The following is a 20147-nucleotide window of genomic DNA, read 5'->3' on the forward strand; positions in this document are numbered from 1 at the left end:
AGGGTTGTAATTTCATCCCCAAATAGAACTGTGTCACTTGATAAACTCGATGCAAGACGTAAGTGTGCTGCAGTCATTGAAGTGGTAGATATAGTTTGACACTCCTTCTGCATGTGGGTTCTAGAATTGTGGCATCATCCACCAGAAACAGTTCCTGAATGTTTTTTTATTTAATTTATTTATTTTTCCCCACTTTTCATTAAAGACATTTGATGTCACCAGCTCTTTAAGCATGTATAAATGTTAATATCTGTGGTATGTTTGTGAGATTTGAGGGTTTCATGGCAGTGACAATGATGGTGATGATTTGGGATCTGGTGCCACGTACACTGGTTGGTAGATGCCAGAATTTCGGAGAAGCATACTGTCTCCATCTTCAGGGCTGAATGGAAATCACAGGAATTACATAGGATGGCAGGAAGGGAAGTCTGATGGAATGAGGTAGAGATCGAGCTGAGCCAGAGGAGGGTAGGAGAGAGAAAGCCAGCTCTTACCAATGTATGTTTGTCTGTTTTAGTGTGTCTGTGATGCTGGTTTTCGAGGCGATGGCTATTCCTGTGTTGATATTGATGGGTGTTCAAGTGAAAATGGGCACTGCTTGAATTATCCAGGTTCATTTCGACGTGAATGTGAGATGGGGTTCATGCATCCAGATGAGAGGAGTGAACAGGCCTGTGTAGGTCAGTTGCTTAATTGCTGGTAATGCATTCACATTGTCACAAAAATATTATTCGTAATAAAAGAGACCTTTTTAGTTTTATTCTAGAATGACACCACTAGAGATAATTATATTATAACTGTTGACTGCAGAAACCCCAGTGTTATACAAATTCAGTCTTCTGTGTATGGAACTCAACCTAATAAATGATTGAATAAACCTACTTTTTTATTAGTTACAAGTTAAATTTTGTCAGTGCTCACAAAAGTTGCTTTTGCTCGTCTTCTCTGGTAGCGCATTTCCGCTGTAACAATCTGTCAGATTCTTCTGTAAATCCTATGTAATGTAATTTCTCTCCTACTTTCCCTTATGGATCCTAGATGTCTTATTTCTGAATAGCCAAGCAAAGTCTTACAATTGTTATAGTTGTCCCATTCTAAAATTTCTCGTAAGTTTGAATGTTATTATTATTATAACATGTGCAGCACACTGCTCATTTCCTATATGCTTTTTATGAAGTGCCATTCAGTGATGAGTCAAGTTTAAATTAAGTATAAGTGGCAGAGTCATTGTTACAATGATTTTCAGCTATTTGTGATTGTTATCTCAAACTTCAGTAAGTGTAAAATATTTTCAGATATAAATGAATGTCAGATGTTCAGCAATTTGTGTGTTTTTGGTCGTTGTGTCAACATCTTTGGAATGTTTCGCTTTGAACGTGATGAAGGTTATGCCCTAGATAGCTCTGGAGGTGAGTTCATAAAGAGACTTGAGTTTCTCAAATGCAGTATCATGCAGAACTCAAATTTGTGGTCTTGTAGTTTGGTAATTCAGGTTTTTCATGTTATTGTACAAACACACACACACACACAAGAGTACCCTAAAAGTTACTAATTTCATCTTATTTATAGGAGAAAATACATTCACGTTTTGATGTAAATGCATTAATAATAATATTTTTAAAAAAATATTAATCTAGTGATACCAGAAAATGTAAATACTTGTAATATTCCTTTAAATTAGATATAATTTTGAGGAGCTACAGCTTGAACAGTTTCAAGTGGTAAAGTAAACTTTTCTGTGTAATGTGTTGGGCAAGGCCGTGGTCTAGGCAACACGGAGTTTTCCTCCGTGGCATCCCAACAATTACTCCACTCACACACAGAAGAAGGCAATGGCAAACCACTTCTGGGTCATGTGCCAAGAACGTATATATGTATGAGCAGGTCCCTGACAACCTGAAGAGGTTGGAAGGATCCTGTTCATGATATATGGACCTGTCGTCAGACAGAACACTACAAATAAAAAAACTACACAACATTACAATTCAGAAGACAGCCATCAAGGTTATATTTTATAGATTGACTTCTAAACCACATAAATTAACACCTGAAGAGTGAAACTGATCCAAAGAGATATATGTAGACCAGATTCCAGCATCATAAAATGACCAAGTAACCAATGAAATCTCAAATTAACTGTCTGTATTTCTGTTTCCCAGATATTGATGAATGTTCTCGTACAAGTGGTATTTGTTCCAATGGTGTTTGTGAAAGTATGATGGGTACATATCAGTGTGTTTGTGATGATGGTTACCAGCAAACTGGACAGAAGTCTCACTGCGAAGGTTAGCGCATATTTTTACGTTATTTAAATTAATGTCTTTGCTCTTGATGAATGTTAAATATTGTTATTATTGTGTTTGAAAAATATGTTTCAGATGTTGATGAATGTAAATCAAGTAACGCAGGCTGCGATGACATCTGTATGAACACACCAGGCAGCTATTCATGTGCATGTAGGTTAGTAGTTGGCTTGCTTGTAAGTACCTACAGTAAATGTAGCAGTTTGTCATAACATTTCTTCTCTCACATGTAATTCATCAAGATTAATCAACTACATGAAGCAAAGCCTGTCTTTAGAAGCTAATAGTCATTCAAATATTCAAAAATTCCCTGCCTTTTATGAAACCTGAAGGCTTATTACAGTGTTCACAAGGTGACATCACTGGGTCTTATTTTGAGCCAGAAGAATGGCGTCCGAATCCTCACACCGGATTTGATTCTGATACATTCTCGTATCCTCCCATTTATGCCTAAGACTTCCAGGTTGTTTCTTATCTCCAAGGTACCTGACAAATTTTGCATACATTATTCATATTTCCCATGTGTGCTATATGCCTTGTCCATTTCATCCTCCTCTACTAATTTATTCTAATAATATCTGATAAAGAGTACAAATTTTGAAACTCCTTTATCATAGAATTTCTCTACCTCCTGATACTTCCTTGTTAGCATCATATTCCCAGAAAACTTCAATTTATTTTCCTTGTTTTGTGGTGAGCGACCAAGATTCACACCCGTCTAAAACAGACCTGGACCTTGAGACCTAGTAGTGGATTGACAGCTATTGGTGTTATCACAGAATTTTTTTTTAGTAAAGAAGTTTTTACATTGGGTACACAAGAATTGTAAATTAATATTACATAGCAAAGGTGGGGCTAATAATTTAAGTTATCAATACACAATGTTTTGTGCAAGTTTTCTTGTAAAATGAAATATACTTTATTTATGTTTATAGGTAGATATTCTTTTCTCATCATTGATATAAGTGGATTTGCATTTTAAAATTGCAATATGGGACCATGTGTCATGTTTTTGAAATTAACTTACGTTGACAGTACTGGTTACATGCTACTTCTGGATGGACGGAGTTGTACAGATGTGGATGAATGTAAGGAGAACCCACGCATCTGTACAAATGGCTTGCTTCCAGGTCCTTACAGCACATCTTGCGTAGGTCGGTTCGCATCCCTGTCACTTATTGTTATGATACAGAATTTAAGAACAAATGAATATTTTAGGATACTGCTGATAAAACAGCCCCAAAAACGTACTAACCCGTGGCCTTTACTGTTGGATTATAAACTTACATCACCTATTTGAATAAAAATTTTCTTGGATATTTTCCATCGTCTAGTAAAATAATAAAATAGAAAATGACGTTTCGGAGATGGGGGCTCTGTCTCTGTCTTCAGGTACCTACTCTGTTGGGCCCAATAGTTAGAGCTAATCTCTATCTCTGGACCCAATAATATGATAACAGTATATAAATTAAGATTGCATCTTTAAAAAATATACAAATTCATGAAGTATGATGATAGAAAATCATGTGTTACCAGATGTGAATGAACGTGAAATGGAAGAAGATGTATGTGAGAATGGAGAATGTGACAACACTCTTGGCTCATTTATGAGTCGCTGTGAAGAAGGTTATTCAGCAAGGCCTGACAGTGGTCCAGGCTGCACAGATGATGATGAGTGTGAGCTCGACTCCTACAACTGTGACATGAATGCCGACCGCATCAACATCCCTGTATGTATCTTGGGTTACATCAGTGCATGTATGGCTGTGTCCATCAGGGCTCTTATTTCTGTCGCTGTCAAGATGGTTTCACTGGTAATGGTGCTAATTGCAGAGATGTTAATGAATGCCTCACTAATAATGGTGGCTGTGATCAGAATGCTCAGTGCATCAACACTGAGGGTTCATTCAAGGTAAAGTATAAATTGTAAGACTTGAGGTTCTCACAGCGGTGAGTATGAAGATTTCCGTCTTCTGGGTTATTGCGCTGTGTAGTCTGGTCGATGTTAACCAACATTTCAGAGGTCATACTGCCTCCATCATCAGGGCGATGAGTATGAAGATTTCTGTCTTCTGGGTTGTTGCGCTGTGTAGTCTGGTCGATGTTAACCAACGTTTCAGAGGTCATACTGCCTCCGTCATCAGAGTATGAAGATTTCTGTCTTCTGGGTTGTTGCGCTGTGTAGTCTGGTCGATGTTAACCAACGTTTCAGAGGTCATACTGCCTCCGTCATCAGGGCGATGACGGAGGCAGTATGACCTCTGAAACGTTGGTTAACATCGACCAGACTACACAGCGCAATAACCCAGAAGACGGATATCTTCAAAGTATAAATTATTTATCATCCCTTCTAACTTAAAATTTCAATAAATTCCTATTGTATGTTCTTCACACTGAGGGTTGTAATTTCATCCCCAAATAGAACTGTGTCACTTGATAAACTCGATGCAAGACGTAAGTGTGCTGCAGTCATTGAAGTGGTAGATATAGTTTGACACTCCTTCTGCATGTGGGTTCTAGAATTGTGGCATCATCCACCAGAAACAGTTCCTGAATGTTTTTTTATTTAATTTATTTATTTTTCCCCACTTTTCATTAAAGACATTTGATGTCACCAGCTCTTTAAGCATGTATAAATGTTAATATCTGTGGTATGTTTGTGAGATTTGAGGGTTTCATGGCAGTGACAATGATGGTGATGATTTGGGATCTGGTGCCACGTACTGAGCCATGCCTCATGGCTCGGAGTGGCTTATCTCCCCTCTCAAAGTTCTTTGGAGTCGGCGGCATCGAGACCCTGATGAGACAGCAGGGCAGAAGGACAGTCTGTGTGTGTCCGCCGGAGAGAGCACGACTCGAGGAGAAAGTCGGAAGGCAAGTCAGGGTTTGTGGGGGTTGAGTTGGGTATCTGGAGTCGGATACCCGGCCGGAGTTTGAGCCCTGAAAGGTGTCTTGTTCCTTTTATCTTATATTTAAATATTTCTTATTAAATAATATACTTCGATTATTCGAAGTAAATTCATTTGGTTTTCTTCTATTACTTTTCACCGCTTTACCCTCCCCAAGCCGTACCACCTCCCGGCCTGGGACGATCGTGGCCTCAGTAACGTAATATGGCAATCACCTCCTCGGGGGGTTCCAAAATGGTAGCAGAGCGTGGTTTCGGAAATTTCGTGGTTTCGGAAATTTGGTGAACGGAAATTTAGTTTGCGGAAGTTTTCTTTTGGATTCCAATGGTTTTGACGGTTTGTAGGTCCTAAGTGTGTTGTGGTGAACGCGCTATTAGGACACCGTGTGGCACAGACAGGTTCTGTTATGGCCTGCCGTCCTTGCCAGTGCTAGCGCTTGTTTGTATTTGAGCTTGCTAGCGGGCAAGTTTGTCAGGTGGGGCGTTGGATGGGCCTTGCTTTAGACCACTGGGTGTTGCGGTTTGGTGGAATTAATTAATTATTTATTTATTTGTTTTTGGTGGGTTTTTTTTTCTCTTCTCTCTCTCATGGCTCCGACAATTGGCTGGGTCTACGACCTCAGTAAGGAGAACCTTACGAAGCTCTGTGAGAGGTACCGAGTGGATGCCACTGGTCCTCTTGCCGAGCTTCGATCCCGCTTCGTCGCGTTCTTGCGAACACAGGAGGAACGGGAGATCTCGGCGATTCGCATGGAGGTAAGGGGAGCTGAATATCCCGTTGATGTTGAATTGACTGAGGTTAAAGCTGGAGGGCTCCCTTCGGTTGGTGGGGAAATGCCCATGGAAGAATCCATTCGTCCTGTCGACGTGGTGGATGGCAGTTCGCCAAAGGCATTGGTGAACTTTCTGATGAAGGCCAATTCACTGTTTAAATTGGGCCTAGTCGGGGAAAAAGAATTCCTTTGGGCTCTCCTTACCAAAACAATAGGGCGTGTAGACTAGCCGGAGAAGACTGCCCGATGGACACACACAGACCCCCTCGTCCCCTTTCCCATGCAAGGGGACAGGTTCTCTATACACATGGCATGGTATATTGTAAGTAATGATAGTGTGACATGTATAGATCTTAGGATGGCCATCATAGTTATAATAGATTTGGTATTTAGTTTAAGTTCAGTTTAAGTTTAGTTTAGTTTGGTATTTAGGTGGAGAGTGTTGTACGAACATGTTATAGGTATAGTGTCTAGTTTAAGTACCGTAGAGTAAGGTATGGACATGTAATAGATATAATATTTAATATTGGGGAGTGTTATGGATACGATGTTTAGATATAGTGCTGTAGAGTATTGAATGAATATGTCATAACTATATGAAAATGCCTTTGGCATTGTTGTGTCGGTCCTCGAGGCGAGATGTTGTAATCAAGGAAAATATAAGCATCCTGTTCATGTGGATTGGCTGACTGGGGATGAACTCATTGGAGTGGAAATGAATCCGCTTGTCCTTGCTGAGAAAATTCCAGCCTCACGTAAAGAGAAGAGGTTTGGTGTAATATGAAGTGACAAAAGGGATGGAGATAAAACCAAGTGCAGTATTCGTAATGTCTTGGAGATGCAAACATTTGAAACCTGTGATGTATGTGTTGATTTGCATCAATGAGGAGTAAAGTTTCAATGTGAAATGTTTGTATAACAGATCTTGTATGTACGAAGTTGGTTATAATGTTAAAAACTTCTCTTTCGATCTGTATAAATGCTATATGAGGGCACTCAGATGTTTGTGAAAAGTTATCACATTGTTTTTGTGAAGTTACATTCTTGTTTCTTGTTTATGCAGAATACCATTCTGTATGTTCCATTGTAACACCAATTGAGGCTTGCGTTCCGGTTGGGTGTTGTACCACAAGCACATTAATTTGTAATTTCTTTTTGGGGTGTTCTCGGTCGTGACTCTCGGCGTCTCTGTGTACATGCACTTTCGGCGCCCTGCTCTCATAAGGAAACTGCCCACTACGAAGCTGAAAGCCAGGGCTAGGGCTCCGACGTGCCGGTAATGACTTGTAGTTTGGAGATCTGGTTTGCTGTATGCCACTTTGACTGTACGCCCGCGCTAAAGCTCGGTATCAATATGGACGCCCGGGGTGCTCAGGTTGGTTAACTAGGGCTGGACCGGGCCAGAGAGGAAACTCAACAGCCAGAAAAGTCCCGTGGAGTTGTGATGGGATCGCGCATGAAGAGTGGGAGCTGCTTTGGGGCAGACCTGAAGTCACCGGCGATCCAAGCTACCGGCACGTTTACTACGACAACCCCGGCCCAGGGAGCAGTTTTAGGGGGGGAGGATGAGCCATGCCTCATGGCTCGGAGTGGCTTATCTCCCCTCTCAAAGTTCTTTGGAGTCGGCGGCATCGAGACCCTGATGAGACAGCAGGGCAGAAGGACAGTCTGTGTGTGTCCGCCGGAGAGAGCACGACTCGAGGAGAAAGTCGGAAGGCAAGTCAGGGTTTGTGGGGGTTGAGTTGGGTATTTGGAGTCGGATACCCGGCCGGAGTTTGAGCCCTGAAAGGTGTCTTGTTCCTTTTATCTTATATTTAAATATTTCTTATTAAATAATATACTTCGATTATTCGAAGTAAATTCATTTGGTTTTCTTCTATTACTTTTCACCGCTTTACCCTCCCCAAGCCGTACCACCTCCCGGCCTGGGACGATCGTGGCCTCAGTAACGTAATATGGCAATCACCTCCTCGGGGGGGTTCAGTACACTGGTCGGTAGATGCCAGAATTTCGGAGAAGCATACTGTCTCCATCTTCAGGGCTGAATGGAAATCACAGGAATTACATAGGATGGCAGGAAGGGAAGTCTGATGGAAAGAGGTAGAGATCGAGCTGAGCCAGAGGAGGGTAGGAGAGAGAAAGCCAGCTCTTACCAATGTATGTTTGTCTGTTTTAGTGTGTCTGTGATGCTGGTTTTCGAGGCGATGGCTATTCCTGTGTTGATATTGATGGGTGTTCAAGTGAAAATGGGCACTGCTTGAATTATCCAGGTTCATTTCGACGTGAATGTGAGATGGGGTTCATGCATCCAGATGAGAGGAGTGAACAGGCCTGTGTAGGTCAGTTGCTTAATTGCTGGTAATGCATTCACATTGTCACAAAAATATTATTCGTAATAAAAGAGACCTTTTTAGTTTTATTCTAGAATGACACCACTAGAGATAATTATATTATAACTGTTGACTGCAGAAACCCCAGTGTTATACAAATTCAGTCTTCTGTGTATGGAACTCAACCTAATAAATGATTGAATAAACCTACTTTTTTATTAGTTACAAGTTAAATTTTGTCAGTGCTCACAAAAGTTGCTTTTGCTCGTCTTCTCTGGTAGCGCATTTCCGCTGTAACAATCTGTCAGATTCTTCTGTAAATCCTATGTAATGTAATTTCTCTCCTACTTTCCCTTATGCATCCTAGATGTCTTATTTCTGAATAGCCAAGCAAAGTCTTACAATTTTTATAGTTGTCCCATTCTAAAATTTCTCGTAAGTTTGAATGTTATTATTATTATAACATGTGCAGCACACTGCTCATTTCCTATATGCTTTTTATGAAGTGCCATTCAGTGATGAGTCAAGTTTAAATTAAGTATAAGTGGCAGAGTCATTGTTACAATGATTTTCAGCTATTTGTGATTGTTATCTCAAACTTCAGTAAGTGTAAAATATTTTCAGATATAAATGAATGTCAGATGTTCAGCAATTTGTGTGTTTTTGGTCGTTGTGTCAACATCTTTGGAATGTTTCGCTGTGAACGTGATGAAGGTTATGCCCTAGATGGCTCTGGAGGTGAGTTCATAAAGAGACTTGAGTTTCTCAAATGCAGTATCATGCAGAACTCAAATTTGTGGTCTTGTAGTTTGGTAATTCAGGTTTTTCATGTTATTGTACAAACACACACACACACACAAGAGTACCCTAAAAGTTACTAATTTCATCTTATTTATAGGAGAAAATACATTCACGTTTTGATGTAAATGCATTAATAATAATATTTTTAAAAAAATATTAATCTAGTGATACCAGAAAATGTAAATACTTGTAATATTCCTTTAAATTAGATATAATTTTGAGGAGCTACAGCTTGAACAGTTTCAAGTGGTAAAGTAAACTTTTCTGTGTAATGTGTTGGGCAAGGCCGTGGTCTAGGCAACACGGAGTTTTCCTCCGTGGCATCCCAACAATTACTTCACTCACACACAGAAGAAGGCAATGGCAAACCACTTCTGATCATCTCTGCCAAGAATGTATATATGTATGAGCAGGTCCCTGACAACCTGAAGAGGTTGGAAGGATCCTGTTCATGATATATGGACCTGTCGTCAGACAGAACACTACAAATAAAAAAACTACACAACGTTACAATTCAGAAGACAGCCATCAAGGTTATATGTTATAGATTGACTTCTAAACCACAGAAATTAACACCTGAAGAGTGAAACTGATCCAAAGAGATATATGTAGACCAGATTCCAGCATCATAAAATGACCAAGTAACCAATGAAATCTCAAATTAACTGTCTGTATTTCTGTTTCCCAGATATTGATGAATGTTCTCGTACAAGTGGTATTTGTTCCAATGGTGTTTTGTGAAAATATGATGGGTACATATCAGTGTGTTTGTGATGATGGTTACCAGCAAACTGGACAGAAGTCTCACTGCGACGGTTAGCGCATATTTTTACGTTATTTAAATTAATGTCTTTGCTCTTGATGAATGTTAAATATTGTTATTATTGTGTTTGAAAAATATGTTTCAGATGTTGATGAATGTAAATCAAGTAACGCAGGCTGCGATGACATCTGTATGAACACACCAGGCAGCTATTCATGTGCATGTAGGTTAGTAGTTGGCTTGCTTGTAAGTACCTACAGTAAATGTAGCAGTTTGTCATAACATTTCTTCTCTCACATGTAATTCATCAAGATTAATCAACTACATGAAGCAAAGCCTGTCTTTAGAAGCTAATAGTCATTCAAATATTCAAAAATTCCCTGCCTTTTATGAAACCTGAAGGCTTATTACAGTGTTCACAAGGTGACATCACTGGGTCTTATTTTGAGCCAGAAGAATGGCGTCCGAATCCTCACACCGGATTTGATTCTGATACATTCTCGTATCCTCCCATTTATGCCTAAGACTTCCAGGTTGTTTCTTATCTCCAAGGTACCTGACAAATTTTGCATACATTATTCATATTTCCCATGTGTGCTATATGCCTTGTCCATTTCATCCTCCTCTACTAATTTATTCTAATAATATCTGATAAAGAGTACAAATTTTGAAACTCCTTTATTATAGAATTTCTCTACCTCATATTCTCAGAAAACTTCAATTTATTTTCCTTGTTTTGTGGTGAGTGACCAAGATTCACACCCGTCTAAAACAGACCTGGACCTTGAGACCTAGTAGTGGATTGACAGCTATTGGTGTTATCACAGAATTTTTTTTTACTAAAGAAGTTTTTACATTGGGTACACAAGAATTGTAAATTAATATTACATACCAAAGGTCGTGGTAATAATTTAAGTTATCAATACACAATGTTTTGTGCAAGTTTTCTTGTAAAATGAAATATACTTTATTTATGTTTATAGGTAGATATTCTTTTTTCGTCATTGATATAAGTGGATTTGCATTTTAAAATTGCAATATGGGACCACGTGTCATGTTTTTGAAATTAACTTACGTTGACAGTACTGGTTACATGCTACTTCTGGATGGACGGAGTCGTACAGATGTGGATGGATGTAAGGAGAACCCACGCATCTGTACAAATGGCTTGCTTCCAGGTCTTTACAGCACATCTTGCATAGGTCGGTTCATATCCCTGTCACTTATTGTTATGATACAGAATTTAAGAACAAATGAATATTTTAGGATACTGCTGATAAAACAGCCCCAAAAACGTACTAACCCGTGGCCTTTACTGTTGGATTATAAACTTACATCACCTTTTTGAATAAAAATTTTCTTGGATATTTTCCATCGTCTAGTAAAATAATAAAATAGAAAATGACGTTTCGGAGATGGGGGCTCTGTCTCTGTCTTCAGGTACCTACTCTGTTGGGCCCAATAGTTAGAGCTAATCTCTATCTCTGGACCCAATAATATGATAACAGTATATAAATTAAGATTGCATCTTTAAAAAATATACAAATTCATGAAGTATGATGATAGAAAATCATGTGTTACCAGATGTGAATGAACGTGAAATGGAAGAAGATGTATGTGAGAATGGAGAATGTGACAACACTCTTGGCTCATTTATGTGCCGCTGTGAAGAAGGTTATTCAGCAAAGCCTGACAGTGGTCCAGGCTGCACAGATGATGATGAGTGTGAGCTCGACTCCTACAACTGTGACATGAATGCCGACCGCATCAACATCCCTGTATGTATCTTGGGTTACATCAGTGCATGTATGGCTGTGTCCATCAGGGCTCTTATTTCTGTCGCTGTCAAGATGGTTTCACTGGTAATGGTGCTAATTGCAGAGATGTTAATGAATGCCTCACTAATAATGGTGGCTGTGATCAGAATGCTCAGTGCATCAACACTGAGGGTTCATTCAAGGTAAAGTATAAATTGTAAGACTTGAGGTTCTCACAGCGGTGAGTATGAAGATTTCCGTCTTCTGGGTTATTGCGCTGTGTAGTCTGGTCGATGTTAACCAACGTTTCAGAGGTCATACTGCCTCCATCATCAGGGCGATGAGTATGAAGATTTCTGTCTTCTGGGTTGTTGCACTGTGTAGTCTGGTCGATGTTAACCAACGTTTCGGAGGTCACACTTCCTCCATAATCAGGGCGATGACGGAGGCAGTATGACATCTGAAACGTTGGTTAACATCGACCAGACTACACAGCCCAACAACCCAGAAGACAGAAATCTTCATATTCTGATGATGGAGGCAGTATGACCTCTGAAACGTTGGTTAACATCGACCAGACTACACAGCGCAAGAACCCAGAAGACAGAAATCTTCATACTCTGATGACGGAGGCAGTATGACCTCTGAAACGTTGGTTAACATCGACCAGACTACACAGCGCAACAACCCAGAAGACAGAAATATTCATATTCTGATGAAGGAGGCAGTATGACCTCTCAAACGTTGGTTAACATCGACCAGACTACACAGCGCAACAACCCAGAAGACGGAAATCTTCATACTCATCGCCCTGATGATGGAGGCAGTATGACCTCTGAAACGTTGGTTAACATCGACCAGACTACACAGCGCAGCAACCCAGAAGACAGAAATCTTCATACTCTGATGACGGAGGCAGTATGACCTCTGAAACGTTGGTTAACATCGACCAGACTACACAGCGCAATAACCCAGAAGACAGAAATCTTCATACTCTGATGACGGAGGCAGTAAGACCTCTGAAACGTTTTTTAACATCGACCAGACTACACAGCGCAATAACCCAGAAGACAGAAATCTTCATACTCTGATGACGGAGGCAGTATGACCTCTGAAACGTTGGTTAACATCGACCAGACTACAAAGCGCAACAACCCAGAAGACGGAAATCTTCATACTCATCGCCCTGATGACGGAGGCAGTATGACCTCTGAAACGTTGGTTAACATCGACCAGACTACACAGCGCAACAACGCAGAAGACGGAAATCTTCATACTCATCGCCCTGATGACGGAGGCAGTATGACCTCTGAAACGTTGGTTAACATCGACCAAACTACACAGCGCAACAACCCAGAAGACAGAAATCTTCATACTCTGATGACGGAGGCAGTATGACCTCTGAAACGTTGGTTAACATCGACCAGACTACACAGCGCAATAACCCAGAAGACGGATATCTTCAAAGTATAAATTATTTATCATCCCTTCTAACTTAAAATTTCAATAAACTCCTATTGTATGTTCTTCACACTGAGGGTTGTAATTTCATCCCCAAATAGAACTGTGTTACTTGATAAACTCAATGCAAGACGTAAGTGTGCTGCAGTCATGGAAGTGGTAGTTATAGTTTGACGCTCCTTCTGCATGTGGGCTCTAGAATTGTGGCATCATCCACCAGAAACAGTTCCTGAATGTTTTTTATTTAATTAATTTATTTTTCCCCACTTTTCATTAAAGACATTTGATGTCACCAGCTCTTTAAGCATGTATAAATGTTAATATCTGTGGTATGTTTGTGAGATTTGAGGGTTTCATGGCAGTGACAATGATGGTGATGATTTGGGATCTGGTGCCACATACACTGGTCGGTAGATGCCAGAATTTCGGAGAAGCATACTGTCTCCATCTTCAGGGCTGAATGGAAATCACAGGAATTACATAGGATGGCAGGAAGGGAAGTCTGATGGAATGGGCCAATCAGGATGGAACGAGGTAGAGATCGAGCTGAGCCAGAGGAGGGTCGGAGAGAGAAAGCCAGCTCTTACCAATGTATGTTTGTCTGTTTTAGTGTGTCTGTGATGCTGGTTTTCGAGGCGATGGCTATTCCTGTGTTGATATTGATGGGTGTTCAAGTGAAAATGGGCACTGCTTGAATTATCCAGGTTCATTTCGACGTGAATGTGAGATGGGGTTCATGCATCCAGATGAGAGGAGTGAACGGGCCTGTGTAGGACAGTTGCTTAATTGCTGGTAATGCATTCACATTGTCACAAAAATATTATTCGTAATAAAAGAGACCTTTTTAGTTTTATTCTAGAATGACACCACTAGAGATAATTATATTATAACTGTTGACTGCAGAAACCCCAGTGTTATACAAATTCAGTCTTCTGTGTATGGAACTCAACCTAATAAATGATTGAATAAACCTACTTTTTTATTAGTTACAAGTTAAATTTTGTCAGTGCTCACAAAAGTTGCTTTTGCTCGTCTTCTCTGGTAGCACATTTCCGCTGTAACAATCTGTCAGATTCTTCTGTAAAACCTATGTAATGTGATTTCTCTCCTACTTTCCCTTATGCATCCTAGATGTCTTATTTCTGAATAGCCAAGCAAAGTCTTACAATTTTTATAGCTGTCCCATTCTAAAATTTCTCGTAAGTTTGAATGTTATTATTATTATAACATGTGCAGCACACTGCTCATTTCCTATATGCTTTTTATGAAGTGTCATTCAGTGATGAGTCAAGTTTAAATTAAGTATAAGTGGCAGAGTCATTGTTACAATGATTTTCAGCTATTTGTGATTGTTATTTCAAACTTCAGTAAATGTAAAATATTTTCAGATATAAATGAATGTCAGATGTTTAGCAATTTGTGTGTTTTTGGTCGTTGTGTCAACATCTTTGGAATGTTTCGCTGTGAATGTGATGAAGGTTATGACCTAGATGCTCTGGAGGTGAGTTCATAAGGAGACTTGAGTTTCTCAAATGCAGAACTCAAATCTGTGGTCTTGTAGTTTGGTAATTCAGGTTTTTCATGTTATTATACAAACACACACACACAAGAGTACCCTAAAAGTTACTAATTTCATCTTATTTATAGGAGAAAATACATTCACGTTTTGATGTAAATGCATTAATAACATTTTTAAAAATATTAATCTAGTGATACCAGAAAATGTAAATACTTGTAATATTCCTTTAAATTAGATATAATTTTGAGGAGCTACAGCTTGAACAGTTTCAAGTGGTAAAGTAAACTTTTCTGTGTAATGTGTTGGGCAAGGCCGTGGTCTAGGCAACACGGAGTTTTCCTCCGTGGCATCCCAACAATTACTCCATTCACACACAGAAGAAGGCAATGGCAAACCACTTCTGGATCATCTGCCAAGAACGTATATGAACAGGTCCCAGTCCGAGAAAAGGATGGAAGGATCCTGTTCATATGGACCTGTCGTCAGACAGAACACTAAGTAATAATAAGATGAGGTGGTCTAGCGGTTAGAACGCTGGCCTTGTAATCCTGGAGGGTCTCGGGTGCTCGAATTTATAACTTGTGTTGGGCAAGGCCGTGGTCTAGGCAACACGGAGTTTTCCTCCGTGGCATCCCAACAATTTCTCCATTCACACACAGAAGAAAGCAATGGCAAACCACTTCTGGATCATCTGCCAAGAACGTATATGAACAGGTCCCAGTCCGAGAAAAGGATGGAAGGATCCTGTTCATATGGACCTGTCGTCAGACAGAACACTAAATAATAATAAGATGAGGTGGTCTAGCGGTTAGAACGCTGGCCTTGTAATCCTGGGGTCTCGGGTTCGAATTTATAACTTGTGTTGGGCAAGGCCGTGGTCTAGGCAACACGGAGTTTTCCTCCGTGGCATCCCAACAATTACTCCATTCACACACAGAAGAAGGCAATGGCAAACCACTTCTGGATCATCTGCCAAGAACGTATATGAACAGGTCCCAGTCCGAGAAAAGGATGGAAGGATCCTGTTCATATGGACCTGTCGTCAGACAGAACACTAAGTAATAATAAGATGAGGTGGTCTAGCGGTTAGAACGCTGGCCTTGTAATCCTGGAGGGTCTCGGGTGCTCGAATTTATAACTTGTGTTGGGCAAGGCCGTGGTCTAGGCAACACGGAGTTTTCCTCCGTGGCATCCCAACAATTTCTCCATTCACACACAGAAGAAAGCAATGGCAAACCACTTCTGGATCATCTGCCAAGAACGTATATGAACAGGTCCCAGTCCGAGAAAAGGATGGAAGGATGCTTTTCATATGGACCTGTCGTCACACAGAACACTAATAATAAAATAATAATGTGGGTTCTTAATAATGAACATTGTTTTATTGAAACACATGCATTTAATTTGGGTAAAGTAATGCCTGGACTGGCTTGAATCTTTTTTCTTGTCTCCTCAGTTTTTGTCTTTTAGGTTCATACTCTCTTTTGTCATCTTTAAAAAAATGTTGGCATTTTTGCTCGTATAGTTTTGATCTGTGTGTGTGTGCGTTATCTTAATGCTTCTATTAGCATTTCAGATGACAACAAGATCTGATACAATTTGTTAACAACGAAATTTTGCACAGATATTAATGAGTTTGAAAGTCCTCAAGCCTGTCTTTATGGAACGTGTATCAATACCCAGGGAAAATTTATTTGCCAGTGTCCTTCCAATTATGAATTGATACCAGCCGGAGTTCGCCACGGTGGTCTAGCGGTCAGAACACTAGCCTTGTAAGCCTGGGGTCCCGGGTTCAATTCCCGGTGGTGCTCAAATTTATAACTTGTGTTGGGCAAGGCCGTGGTCTACGCAACACGGAGTTTTCCTCCGTGGCATCCCAACAATTACTCCATTCACACACAGAAGAAGGCAATGGCAAACCACTTCTGGATCATCTGCCAAGAACGTATATGAACAGTGCCCAGTCCGAGAAAAGGATGGAAGGATCCTGTTCATATGGATCTGTCCTCAGACAGAACACTACAAATAAAAGTATGGTAATAGGGGAATTATACTTGGGGACTGCTGGCCAGACTTTAACCCCAGGGTGAATGGTTTAGCAGTGTGCTAGCATGATGCATGGCCAGTTAGATCATGTGTAAGCAGCGACACATGTATGATAAAGTGTAATGTAAATTTTTATTTTATATATACCTCTTCCTACTACGAGGGTCGCTCATTAAGTAATGCCCCACATTTTTTTCCTCAGAACATATTTATTCAAGATGGCTCAAATTTAGTGACAATATAAATCAATGTTTCCTTTACACATACTATTTTTCCACATAGTCCCCATCAACTTGTACGGTTTTACGCCAGCGTGGAACAAGTGCATGCATGCCTTGCCGGTACCAGCTCTTGTCCTGTGCACGTAGCCATGTCCTCACTGCTTGAATCACGCTCTCGTCATCTTCAAATCTTGTTCCGCGGATAGCATCTTTAAGTGGCCCAAAGAGATGGAAGTCGGAGGGTGCCAGATCTGGACTGTAGGGTGGATGGGGTAGCACCGTCCAACCCAATTTGGTGATTTCTTCCCGGGTTCTCAGACTTGTGTGAGGGCGTGCATTGTCGTGCAGGAGCAAAATTTCTGCTGGATGCTTGTGAGGCCGAACTCGTCGAAAACGCTTCTTGAGGGTTTTCAGGGTCCTGATGTACGCGTCTGAATTGATGGTCGCACCTCTTGGCATCACATCCACAAGAATGACCCCATCACTGTCCCAAAAGACAGTCATCATGACTTTTCCGGCGGAGGGAGTTGTCTTGAATTTCTTCTTTCTCGGTGATTGAGGATGATGCCACTCCATTGACTGCCTTTTTGTCTCTGGCTCAAAGTGGTGTATCCAGGTTTCGTCACCTGTAATGATCCGGGACAGAAAGACCTCTCCCTCAGCATCAAAACGCTCCAACAATTCAGAAGAAATCGTTTTCCTTTGAATCCTGTGGTCTGCTGTGAGACTTCGTGGAACCCATCTTGCGCACACCTTCGAATATGCGAGAGCCTGGATAATTGCAATCACACTTCCATTGCTGACTGAAAGCTGTTGGGCCAATTGTCGAGTTGTGATGCGCCGATCCTCAGGAATAATGGCATCCGCGCGGTTCAACATGTCTGGAGTGGTGGCTGTGGCAGGACGCCCAGAGCGCGGCAGATCACGGAGCTCGGTTTCTTCACTTCCTGAAGCTTTAACTCTCTTAGCCCAGCGACCAACGGTGCTCCTATCGACTGCACAGCTTCCATACACAGCACACAAACGTTTATGAATGTTCACCACCGTTTCTTTTTCAGCAACAAGGAATTCAATTACAGCTCGTTGCTTGTAACGAGAGTCGTTCACAGACGCCATTTTAACAGTTCACTACAGCTCCGCTATCGGTTGGAATCATTTGAAACTCCGTACACGAACGCGGGAAACATCAAATCTCAAGCATGTAAAAGTACACTTTTCTATCTTCATTATTGGCTGAGAAAAAAAATGTGGGGCATTACTTAATGAGCGACCCTCGTACATTACCAGATGGAAATAGCCTTCACGGCTCTGGAAAGTCTCTGCTTCCTACTGGGCCAGCCTTACAGTCACTGCTGTGAAAAAAGGAAACATCCACCTGCCAGGAACAGTATCTTGACGCACTTAATGACTGAGATGAGTCCAAGTTTCTCTGCAGTATCTCAAACATGAAAGACAAAAATGTGAAGCTTATAAATTGCAACTACAATTTCAGATTATAGTAATGTAATTTGGGAACTGAAAAAAGATAAGAGCATGCAGTTCTATTAGTTATTTATTTTCACTGTTAAAGATCTCAGCTGTCATCCTATTGAAACACTAGGTGTCTAATACGAATACAAATTTAGAAAGCTCTTTAACATACACCAAAAATCATTCTAACCACGATAAGATCATTTTTAAAGGACTGACAGATTAGTTTAAAAGATATTCTTCTTTTTTAAACATACTTATATTAATTGTATAAAGGTGCTCACGTATTTAGTTCAGGGAAAATGTACTGATGAGCACTGGAAGTCTGCAGAGGAACCCAGCAAAGACGAAACAGGGAAAACATGATCATCAACATCTTGATATCCTCCCGATCAAGAACATTACAATATATTTTTTTAAATATATTTCACATAACTTACTGTCGCTGTCACAGTGGCCGCTTGGTCACTGGGACCGTGGGTTCGAATCCCACTCAAGCCATGGATGGTTTTCTGTGTTGTGCTGTCCTGTGTACAGGTAGAGGCCTTGCGATGGGACGATCCCTCGTCCAAGGAGTCCTACCGATCAAGCCAACGAAAATTTGGGACCCGCAGTGCTCAGGCACTTGAAGAACGGGTCGTATAAAAGAATAACTTACTGTCAGCTGACTAATTCATTGGAGCACACTCTTCTTGAGAAGCTAACATTACACTCAACTACATAAATAATATTAGTGATTTCAAATATTTATGTAACCAAAACTAAAGAGCATGCAGAAATGCAACTTTCGCCACTGGAAGGAGATGTACTGTACGCACTAGGGCACGTGTTGCGATACAAGTTGAGCGACTTGTATCAGGGGACTTGAGACACCGATACATCCGTCAACATTGTACAGAGTGATTCAAAAAGGACTTTACAACTTTGAAAGTGTATAGAAATTTATTCAGAAGGCTTACAGAATCGGTTGAGGTGTCATTTTGTAGCAAAACAAATCAAGTTTTACCTCAAATAGTCATTTTGTTTCGATGTGATTGCCATTGGTGATACTGCAGACGTCCCACCTGAAATAAATTTCTTGCCAAACACGATCCAGCATATCCGGTGTCACTTCTGCAACTGAGGCGGTGATTCGGGCTTTGAGCTCAGTGAGATTGGCAGGTAAGGGTGGAACATACACACGATCTTTAATGAAACCCCATAAGAAAAAATCGAGAGGTTTCAAATCTGGAGAACGAGGTGGCCATGCTATCGGCCCTGTTCGACCAATCCATTTTGCAACTTCACCAGAATGACAACAACTGATTTCGAGGTGCTGTTGCAAATGGTTGGGAGTTCAATTGCGAATTTCGAGATTCAGTGAAACCAGAGACAAGATTAGTCATAACCTTGAGATATTTCGCTTCTGGGGATCCCTATACATCTTTGATGTACACATTTAAAGTCTCGAAGCAACTCATGAGTGAAGTAATGCCAGAATTGTGCCGATGTTTGAATGAAGCACTCTCTGAATGTTGTTCATTTTCGCTTCGATGATGTTTCGTGGTGTGCTATTGCCTACACAATGGATAATGGCAATTTGGAAAATTTTAACTTTTCAATGTTCTGTTACCAAGTTCCATGACCAAATTTCATGGCCAAGTGGTTAGCACTCCTGATTCATATTCAGGAAGTCATGGGCTCAAATCTCAGCCTGGAAACCAGCTATATCCTGACTGAAGCCTTTTGTGGTTTCCATTTCATCATTCATTTAAACTTCTTATAATTTGTTGATATATAGTATGAGATACTGACA

General features: G+C 40.6%; 1 protein-coding gene and 1 non-coding gene across 3 annotated transcripts in view; both read left to right on the forward strand.

The window, feature by feature from the left end:
* The window catches only part of LOC147872538 (uncharacterized), a 19244-nt gene extending 4127 nt beyond the window's left edge, over positions 1-15117 (forward strand). Inside the window, exons 7-17 of one of the 2 annotated variants that reach the window (XM_087356202.1) lie at positions 518-680; positions 1296-1409; positions 2160-2285; positions 2379-2460; positions 3339-3457; positions 3840-4033; positions 8161-8323; positions 10024-10105; positions 10962-11080; positions 11463-11656; positions 13707-15117. In XM_087356202.1, the coding sequence (XP_087212328.1) occupies positions 518-680; positions 1296-1409; positions 2160-2285; positions 2379-2460; positions 3339-3457; positions 3840-4033; positions 8161-8323; positions 10024-10105; positions 10962-11080; positions 11463-11656; positions 13707-13892 (1542 nt within the window). In that variant the 3' untranslated portion in view covers positions 13893-15117. The remainder of the gene's footprint in view (positions 1-517; positions 681-1295; positions 1410-2159; positions 2286-2378; positions 2461-3338; positions 3458-3839; positions 4034-8160; positions 8324-10023; positions 10106-10961; positions 11081-11462; positions 11657-13706) is intronic. The other variant, XM_087356203.1, reaches the window with a different exon arrangement.
* Positions 7209-7506, forward strand: LOC147872539 (signal recognition particle RNA). The gene has a single exon (XR_015537209.1).
* Positions 15118-20147: the final 5030 nt, after the last annotated feature.

Source organism: Zootermopsis nevadensis, unplaced genomic scaffold, assembly GCF_977971745.1.
Source record: "Zootermopsis nevadensis isolate Lab colony 2312 unplaced genomic scaffold, Znev_1.0 Znev_ptg000026l, whole genome shotgun sequence".
In the NCBI taxonomy this organism is placed as follows: domain Eukaryota; kingdom Metazoa; phylum Arthropoda; class Insecta; order Blattodea; family Termopsidae; genus Zootermopsis; species Zootermopsis nevadensis.